The sequence below is a fragment of the Corylus avellana genome, chromosome 5, assembly GCF_965113065.1.
Source record: "Corylus avellana chromosome 5, dhCorAvel1.hap1.2, whole genome shotgun sequence".
NCBI classification, from domain to species: domain Eukaryota; kingdom Viridiplantae; phylum Streptophyta; class Magnoliopsida; order Fagales; family Betulaceae; genus Corylus; species Corylus avellana.
In genome coordinates, this window is record NC_142494.1 from 4,780,864 (window position 1) to 4,790,208 (window position 9,345).

The following is a 9,345-nucleotide window of genomic DNA, read 5'->3' on the forward strand; positions in this document are numbered from 1 at the left end:
TCCTTGATCTGTTCCCCCCTCCATTCCCCATTTTCCTTCCCCCCCTCTCTTCCCCGATCTGTGTGTTTTTTTTTTTTTTTAATTTTTATTTATTTATTTTTATTTTGTGTTTGTTTTTGGATTTCGCTTTCTTTTCCCTGTTGTTGTTATTTATTTGCTTGTTTATTTTTTCTTGCGAGGTTTTTGTTTGGGCACACTTTGTGGGTGCCGCTCATGGGAAATTCACTCAAACTTCCCCAAATTTCTTTGAGTACGCCGCCGATTTCCTCTGTGCCAACTTTGCCATTTACTGTCTTCTGCTGGGTCTTTTCACGCGTCCCCACCGCGATGTGCTTCCAACGCCATCTACGCATTGGTTTCCGGCAAGCACGCGATCGGCTTTTCTTCCGGCTACTGTCATCTGCCTAGTGTGCTCCTATTTTTAAATTTTTAGTTGTATTGCTTTGATTTTCCCTGTATTTTTCTTGTTTTTCTTGCTGCTTGTAATAAGGCCATGTCCTCTTTCTTGATCTCCTCGCTTGTTATTTTGGTCCAGACCCCTGGGGTTGTGGATGTGAATGATATCTTGGCTTTCGGGTTTAAGAGGATGTGTATCGGCATAGGGTCCTTTTGATCCTAGGGTCGAGGAATAAGAGCTACCTATGCATTAGTTTGTGTCTGCCTAGCGCAGATCTGTTATTCCAACTGAAGATAAGTTATAGGTTAGCGGATGTTTAGCGTCTTTGATGTGTAATCTTTAAGTTACGACTTTGATCTTTTAGCTTCGGCCATGATCTTTCATAACGTTATATTCTGTGATTGTAAGAGTTTTAATACTCTTGATTCCTCTATTAATGAGATAAGAATAATTTTCCTTCAAAAAAAAAAAAAAGACACGTTCAACATCCGTCCTCGCTGACTCTTGTGCTATAGGAAAATGTTTTCTCTTATTTCTTTATGTATATGAAATCGTTTCGTAAGTGTTGCCCACTGTGGATATGTCATCATCGAGATAGTATCCCATTGTATATTTATGGGTATTGATTGTGTAATTGACAGAAAGAGCACGCCTTTGAGCGAGGTCCGAAAATATAAAAAACTTTTCGAGCGCGTATATTTCATTATGAGACGCATGTAACCCAAAAAAAGCATAACATATCCAAATATCACAAGAAGTTACTGCTTCCAAAATAAAAGTTAGTTCATGAATATGACCATGGTCCACAATGCATACCTTGCCATGAAGTTGGGCAATTTTTTCATTTCCAGTGCATGCAATTAATGCTCTCCAACATGCCTGAAAATCTACAGTTTTCGCCAACCGCTATCAATCTAGTAATGTCCAGCTGGGTGGCCTTAAGTACTCTTCAGAAAAAATTGAAACTACTGCTTTAACAAACATTTTGGCTCTGTTTGGCAAAGGCAATGGCCCAGACATTGTTCACCATTGACTCGTTGACTGACTGCATCAGATTTTTCAATCTCAAAATTTGTCACCCTTTTGACCATATTGTCCCCCTTTAGTTATTGAATTTTTTTCCACAGAAAATCCCAAATATCAGCCTAGGCATCCCCCCTACTATCAGACTAGGTGTCCCCCCTGCGCTAGCTTCATGTCCATCAACTTTTCCCCCCTGTTTCTTCTCGTTTCACACACATTTTTCTCTGCAACCAAAGAGAGCAGAAACCAAATATAGGCTTAGGTTCACCTGCAGGAACTGTGAGGATGAAAACTAAACCTTTTGCAAGAAGCGAAGCGAGTGTAGACTCGAGAACGCGACGCCGATAGAGAAACTTGGCGAAGCGAAAATTTGAAGAAACCGAAAGGGGGTGAGTGGGTATTGGTGAACATACAAGCCATGGTTGCTTCTTCAAGTACTCTGGCTTGAAGGAGGACCAAATGGGTTCCTTCCCCTCAGGCAGACTCAAAAAAGAAGGAATTTTGGGCAGTGGGTTTCGTCACTTAGTCTCATCAGAAATGGGTTCTTAGAATTCACAATCAACAACCAAATATTGAAAGACATATAAAAAAAAAAAACTTTCAGTTTTTGGGTTTGGTTTCAGAGGTTTATCCGTTCGCTGGTTTTTATCAATATCGTTTTGGGGGTGGGGGGTGAAACGGGCTCACAAGACTCGCAAGAGTCAATTTGCTCAAGTCGTGAAGGAGAAGACAGGGAGGAAAGAAAGTGAGGGAGTTGGAGCTTAATTGAGAGCGTTGGAAAACAAAAAGAATGAAAGTGAAGGCTAATAGGGTAATTTTACATCAGGTTCATGAGGGTTATTTTATTAAATGCACCTATACTGAGAATCTACAGTGTCTAGGCTGGGCCAACACCTTTGCCAAATACCACCTTTTAGACTCTTTATTGTGTTGGCTTCATAAAATCTTCAAGTATTCCTCCATAAAATTAGCAGTAACACCATACGTAAACATCTTAAGTGCAATTGTAATATTTTGGAAGGAAGAAAAACTGAGCATTCTAGAACCATCTATTCCTTGGACAAAATAAGGTTTGTGAGCTTCCACTGTAGATTGAATACTGAGAAAAAGGGAATGAATCATCCAAAACCTCATTTGAAAATAATTATAAGGATAGATTGGTGGTTTAGTAAATTAGTTGTGAAAAAGACTTTCCTGGCCTTGCAAGTGATCACACCTAATCAACATGCGTGCGTCATTGTTTAGAACGATCATGTGATGTTAATCCTTCTTCCATAAGTTTTATAATTATCAGAGTCGGACTCGATAATCGATAATAAGTATTTTGTGAAAAAGAAAGCGAGTCACATAGAGAGAAACAAGGATTAAATCGAACTTGTATCGAGTTGATTGAAAATTAGAAAGGAAATAGTCTTATTTATATTGAAAGAATATGACCATTAAATAAGTGTCTCATAAAAAAGAAAAATATTTAAATGGAATAAAGAAAGATTTATATAATTTGATGTATGATGCTTTTAGAAAGTGTATAATTAAAATAAAATAAAAAATTCATTAGTTAAATTTTAGCTAAAGAATAGCTAATTCACTAAAATTACGCATCTAAAAATGAGTAATTAAAACTACTTCTTAGTCAAATATTAGTTTTTATTTTATTTTATTTATATGTAGTCAAATTTTAGTTAGTTCCCTTAAAATAACCTCACCATTAATGCCCCCACGATTTTTGCACTTTGTTCGCTACCTTTGGCGAGTTATTGTAGCCACGCCACTTCTTTTGTCGCCCATTTTATGTTCCCACCATCTCCTTCGCGTCGCGCGCTCTGTCGCTCCTCTCTCCTTCTCGCCTACTTCTTTCACTGCAAGAAATATCAAAACTTGCTTCTACCCATTGCGGGTCTTCGTCTCAACCAACGACCCACCTCTCAATCTCTCTCCGTTGTTGAAGCACAATCGGTGAGATTTCTCTGCCCTCCTCGAGTGCAAGAAGAAGGGCAATTTTCTGGCTCGTGGGATTGGGGCTTTTTAAGAAGATGTGGCAAAATAGGAGAAAAAAGTTTGGGACTTTTTGAGCAGGTGTGGGAAAAGATCGAAAGGAAGTTGCATTCCGATGGTTCTCCGTCTGATTTCTTCATAGAAAAGGTTCGGAATTACCCATTTTGTGTTTTATGTAGTTGGACTAATTTGAAAGTCTGTTTTGTGTAATTGATGTTTGGGTTGTTTTTGTATGTGAAGGTTTTAGGAGACAAGATAACGAAGGAGCTGTGAAGAATCCAGGCAGAGCTCTGCACCACAAATCTCGTAAGCCTTCTTTTTTGTTTGTTTGTTTTGTTTTGTCACCAACAATCTATCCATAATACTTCAGAGGCCAAAATATCGCCAGAACAAGGCTTCGGGAACCTCTTACCTTTCTTAATCGTGCAAATTTTCTGTGGTTTACCTTGTTTTGTGAATGAAATTACCAAAAAAAAAAAAAAAAAAATCTCATTTTTATGGCCTGGATTTTACCTCGCCAGAACAGAGCTCTGCACCTTGGTTAGGGCTGCTGAAGGAGGCAGTGTATTTGTTACTCTGAAAAGAAAGGGCACTTCAGCCCTTGTAGAGATTATTGGTGATGATACAATTTCTTAACGATTTCTAATGGTGCAGAGATTTCTCAGAAAATTATTGTTGGTGCTTAATGATTTTAGTTAAATTATTGGGGAATAGGAAATGATTACCAATTTTGGAGGAACTAATTTCTGGGATGCTCTGTTAGTGTTGATTGATCACACTAGCATTTCAAAGCTTACCTAGATGTACAAATCACCAGTAAGTTTGTTCCAATATTGTGTAAAACAGTAAGTTAGAATAAAGTCAGAGGGGATTGTACAGAGAAAAGGGTACAATGTAGAAGGAAGGCACCAAGCACAAGCAATACAAGAGCATTGGGCAAAGGTAGGAATGAACTGAAAAACCATATACTGCTAGTTTGGGTAGATGTTTGCTGCATAATGCTCCAAAGTTAATGTTTATACAAGCCATTTCAATGTTTTGGGATGTTAGGATTCAAGAAAAGCAAATTTTAATGCGGAAGTGTGATATCCAAAATCTTTGTTTCAAATTAGATATTCTGTATGGAATGGATATTGGTGTCACAGCTCGCTTTCTAATGTGGAAAGTACTAAGTGATAAATGATAATGATAGCGATATGCTAAAGTGCTACTATGGTATGTATGTGTGTTTGTGTCTCCGTGGAGAGGTGTATGCTTTTTTTTTTTTTTTTTTTTTTTTTTTTTTTTTTTCTGTTGAGTATTGGTTTATGGAACGTTGCTTATGCTTATTTTGGACCTCTGTTTATAACTTGTTAGTGCTAGAATCACTTTTTTTGTTTGTTTGTTTGTTTTTCCTCCAATTGCAACCATTGGAGAAAAAGAGAACCGACTGAAAATAAGAAAACCCAAATGAAGCTAAGCGATACTGCTTTCCTATGTTGTATGTTAAGCCACACTCTTAGCACAGTGGAAGTAGAAATACATTTGTAAGTTACTTGTTCAATTAAAAGGCATTGTCAAAGTGCTGAAAGTTCAGCATTGCTAAAGCTCCTCTGGAATTATCATATCTTCACTGCAACATTGTATCCCCGATCTCATCTTAGCTCCATCTTTATATCTTTATGTTAAGCCACACCCAAATGTATTTTGTATTCCATCTTAGCTCCATCTTTATATCTTTTAAGTACATTGTGATGTTGGTGTTGATTTTTATGTTGCTTCATGTCTCTGCTCTAAATGCAAGATCAATATTATTAAAATTCCTTCAACAGAATCTTTATTCAGTGAGTAAGCTAATGTTGATTTTAGGAATTGATTCTAGAACTCACCAAGCCACCTACTTCACCATTCTTTTAAATGACAGGGACCTTTTCATGGAACCTGCAAATGAAATGTGTCAACAAGAGCCTCTACCCCAAGTTGAGGTTGAACCCATTGTTAAGAAATCACAACGGGGTGGCAACTTCAATGTGTACGAAGACAATTTGCTTGTGACGGCGTGGATTAATATTAATATTACCTTGAATGTGGTGCAAGGAAATGAGCAAAAACACAAGAAATACTGGAATAGAATTTGGGAATACTTTCACGAGCACAAGACCTTTACATCTGAACGTTCTCCGAACTCATTAATGAATCGATGGTCAACGATTCAACTTGCGGTAATTAAATTTTGTGGTTATTTAGCCCAAGTTGAATCAGAGCAACCAAGTGGTGTGACCGAGCAAGACAAGGTATGTTCTAATTATGAGACTTCATTTTTTTGTTTGGGTTATGTGCTATTTATTCCAAAGGATTTTAATTACTTTCTATTTGTTAATTTTTCAGATTTGCAAGGCAAAGCTTATGTATCATGAATTCCAATCAACAACATTCCACTTTGAACATTGTTGGAATGTGTTGAGGTTTCATCCAAAATGGATGGCGCATATGCAAAGTGCCAAACTGAGGAAAAGATCAGTTTTGACTTCTTCTCCCTGTACTCCGGATCCGATAAATCAAGGGGAAGACGAGGTCCCGCATGAAACGTTTGTAGACTTGGAGCAACCAATAGGCTGGAAAGCCGAAAATGAAAAACAAAAAAAGAAGGAAAGAACGAATTCGGATGTTACTGTAATACTAAATGAGATAACCGAAGACAAGAAAAAGAAAACAAAACGTTTTGTGGAAGCACCTGATCAAGAAAAAGAGATGCTTCATCTTACGCAAGAGGACATGCACAATAAGCCAGAAACGCTTCGATTGGAACAAGCGAGAGAAGAAGAATTTTGTAATTGGACTCCAGATCCGGATCCGATAAATCAAGGGGAAGAAGAGGTCTCACATGAAACTTTTGTAGACTTGGAGCAACCAATAGGCCGGAAAACCAAAAAGGACAAACGAAAGAGAAAAGAAATAATAGATTCGGATGTTATTGTGATCCTACATGAGATAACGGAAGACAAGAAGAAGAAAACAAAACTTTTTGAGGAAGCACGTGATCAAGAGAAAGAGATGCTTCGTCTTATGCAAGAGGATGTGCGCATTAAACAAGAGAAAGTGCATATTAAGCGAGAGGAGGTGCGCATTAAGCGAGAAATGCTTCGGTTGGAACAAGCAAGAGAAGAAGAAAGAATTATGATGTTAGATACAAGTGGCATGTCTGAAATGCAAAAAGAATATTTTGATCAACGAAAAATGGAAATCCTTGAAAAATCGAAGTAGAAGTAAATAGTGTATTTTGAGCTGCAATATGTTTAATTTTATCATGTCTCAACTCAATTCATTAATTAAATTACATTATCTTTAATTTTAAGCCCACTTTCACTCATTGAATTGTATGGTTGTGACATTGCTACTTGGGGAACTTTGATTGTGAGTCTGAAAATTTTGATTACATGCTTTTGAAGATTTATTGTTTTTAAACTTTTGAAGAAGTGTTATACTCGATGACTATTACAAGTTGGCATAAGCCTTGATTGTCAGCTTATTTTACTGTCCCAAAAACAAAATGGAGAAAACAAAATAAAACAAGATAAAATTCAAGTACAATGACTATTACGAGTTGGAATAAAGAGTAAATTAAGTAAGAAGAAAATTAATTTAAATAGAGTAGAGAGAGAGATTTATGGTCTGTTTGGGATTGCGTTTGGGTGGCCTAAAAGTGCTTTTAACACTAAAAAAGTCCGTTTAAAGAAAAAAGTATTCGTTTGGTAAAAAAATTATAAACGCTTTTAAGGGTCCAAAAAGCTTAAAAATGGAGCTTTGCCAAAAAGTTCTTTTTGATTTAAAAGTTTTATTTCTCAAACTCAATCCCAAACGAGCTCTTAGAAAATTTGATGGGATGATGTTTTTGAAAAGTACTGGATATAAAATGGAAGATGTGAATTTTTTTAGTCAAATTTTAGCTAAAGAAAAACTAGAATTTGTTGACTTCAAAAGTTGTTTAGCAGCTCAATTGTCTAGAGAACCAGATTAATTTCAGACTCTCAAATGGTTCTTTTCTTGTGTATAAAAGTGCCTGGATGCATGGCTGCATTTCCCTTTTCAAACTCAGTAGTGCAGAATCAGCAGACTCCCAAAAGACAAAAACCTATTGAGAGAGGGAGACGCACAAAACATAACGCTACTGTTATCTGCTGCATCTACTAATATCATAGAATAACAAGGGGAACAAAATGCAAGTAGCTGATGCTCCCAAAGCATTCTTTCCAGCACCAACAAAACAGAAAGTATACTTCGTTGCTGTATCAGGAAAACTCAGTCAGCTCAAACGCTCGAGAAACCCCATGAACTACAAACTTCTCAGAAGAGAAAAGATCCGGCGCCGCAATCTCCACTCCATTAAAGATCAATCCTTTCTTAAAATTAACTTCAAGATCCTGACCAGGAGCCAGTGTCCTTAGCAATGTTCTAACAGGCAATGAAGTGAGTTCCTTGTACGTAAGCCTGCGAGGCAGTATGTGAAATCTAACAATCTTATCAAGCAATACTGAAGAAGAAGCTACGACAGCCAAATTTGGAGGAGCAAAGATGGTGGCTGTATTCAAGCTCGCTTGATCTTCAAGAATCCCATCAAGAACAGAACGCAAACTGATTGCGAAAGAAACAAACCCGTATGAGCTAAGCAACTGGATGATTCGGCTCCATTCTACAATGTTATTGGGTTCAAGAAAATCTGAAACCAAAGTAGAATTGTTGTCACAGATTGGTGACTTGATGAAATTCAAGGGAGAAAATGGCCCAAGAACTCCATGAACTGCGATTGGTCCTTCAAGAAAGACATCTGGGCGTGAGACCAAGACATTGTTAATCTCAATCTGGCTTTGTCTTGCATCAATCTTAGTGATTGCAATCTTCTTCTTCCGATGAAGGGTTGGGAAGCAACTTCCTTGAGGTTTCTTTAGGAGATCATTCATGGAAAGCTTGGAAGGAGTGGTGTGGTATTGGAGGAGATCCTCCAAGAGCAATGGAGGAATAGAGAGATAGGAGATGGCTGAGTCGTTGATGACAAAGATGGTTGAGTTTGGAGAAGAAAGGAAAAGTTCAGGGGAGAGTTGAAGGAGGGTGGCCATGGTGTGGAACCCGGCACGCCTGAGAGCTCTGGACACGTTGAGTTGTAGGCCACGGGCGACGGGTTTGGTTGCTGGGATTGCATTCTTGTGATTTGAACGCAATGCTGTGGATATTGCTATGAAGGCCAACAATAGAGAGATGATGGAGTAGACTGATGCATGCCACCAATGTTTACAACAAGAAGCCATCAATGTGCAGTAGGAAGTATTATGATCTTTGAAAGAGAGAGAGAGTGCAAATTACAGAAAAAAGATTGAAGAATTCTCCTTAGAGAGAGAGGGAGTACAAATTACAGAAAAAAGATGGAAGAATTCTCCTTCTTGAGGTTTATGAGTTTGTTTCATGGGAGGGAAAAAGAGAACTGTTGGCTGCTGTGGAACTTACGCAAATTAAGTTAAAAGGAAAAAGTAAAAAATAAAAATGCTAAATTAGCCATTGTGATTTTTGATCTTTGACAAATATTAACTCCCTAAGGTAATCCTTGACGACAAATAACTTCCTATATTAAACTTTCGTTTGTAATTATGATGGATACGGCTAATGTGCTCTTTTTACCACGAAAAAATATATAAAAAAATATTCAAACAAGAAGCTAGAAACAAAAGAAAGAAAAAAGAAAAAACAAGAGTCGGGTGTAGTCGGCCACCCCATATTCGCCATAAATAATATTGGATAGCCGACCACCCGAAGGCTATGGGGGCGGCAACCCCACCCTACCTCCTTTTATTTTATTTTATATCTTATATATATATATATATATATTTTTTTTTTTTTCAATAAAAAATGTCTTGTCAAATCCATGGCATTTTGCCACTAGCTCATCATAAGGGATATAT

General features: G+C 37.4%; 2 protein-coding genes across 4 annotated transcripts; one reads left to right on the forward strand and one right to left on the reverse strand.

Annotated features, from left to right (window-relative positions):
* Window positions 1–3,228: 3,228 nt before the first annotated feature.
* On the forward strand, window positions 3,229–6,754 carry LOC132181331 (uncharacterized). Of its 3 annotated transcripts, XM_088516592.1 has the most exons (5): window positions 3,229–3,562; window positions 3,656–3,721; window positions 4,130–4,357; window positions 5,319–5,688; window positions 5,783–6,754. In XM_088516592.1, exons 4-5 carry the CDS (start codon window positions 5,329–5,331, stop codon window positions 6,656–6,658), a joined length of 1,236 nt encoding a protein of 411 aa, XP_088372718.1. In that variant the 5' UTR covers window positions 3,229–3,562; window positions 3,656–3,721; window positions 4,130–4,357; window positions 5,319–5,328; the 3' UTR covers window positions 6,659–6,754. The 3 variants fall into 3 exon arrangements, with proteins under 3 accessions (XP_088372718.1, XP_059450490.1, XP_059450491.1); XM_059594507.2 differs by lacking the exon at window positions 4,130–4,357; XM_059594508.2 differs by lacking the exon at window positions 4,130–4,357 and having other exon boundaries at window positions 3,663–3,721.
* A 929-nt stretch (window positions 6,755–7,683) lies between these two features.
* On the reverse strand, window positions 7,684–8,697 carry FLA21 (FASCICLIN-like arabinogalactan protein 21 precursor). The gene has a single exon (XM_059594905.2). It carries the CDS (start codon window positions 8,695–8,697, stop codon window positions 7,684–7,686), a length of 1,014 nt encoding a protein of 337 aa, XP_059450888.2.
* Between the last annotated feature and the right edge of the window lie 648 nt (window positions 8,698–9,345).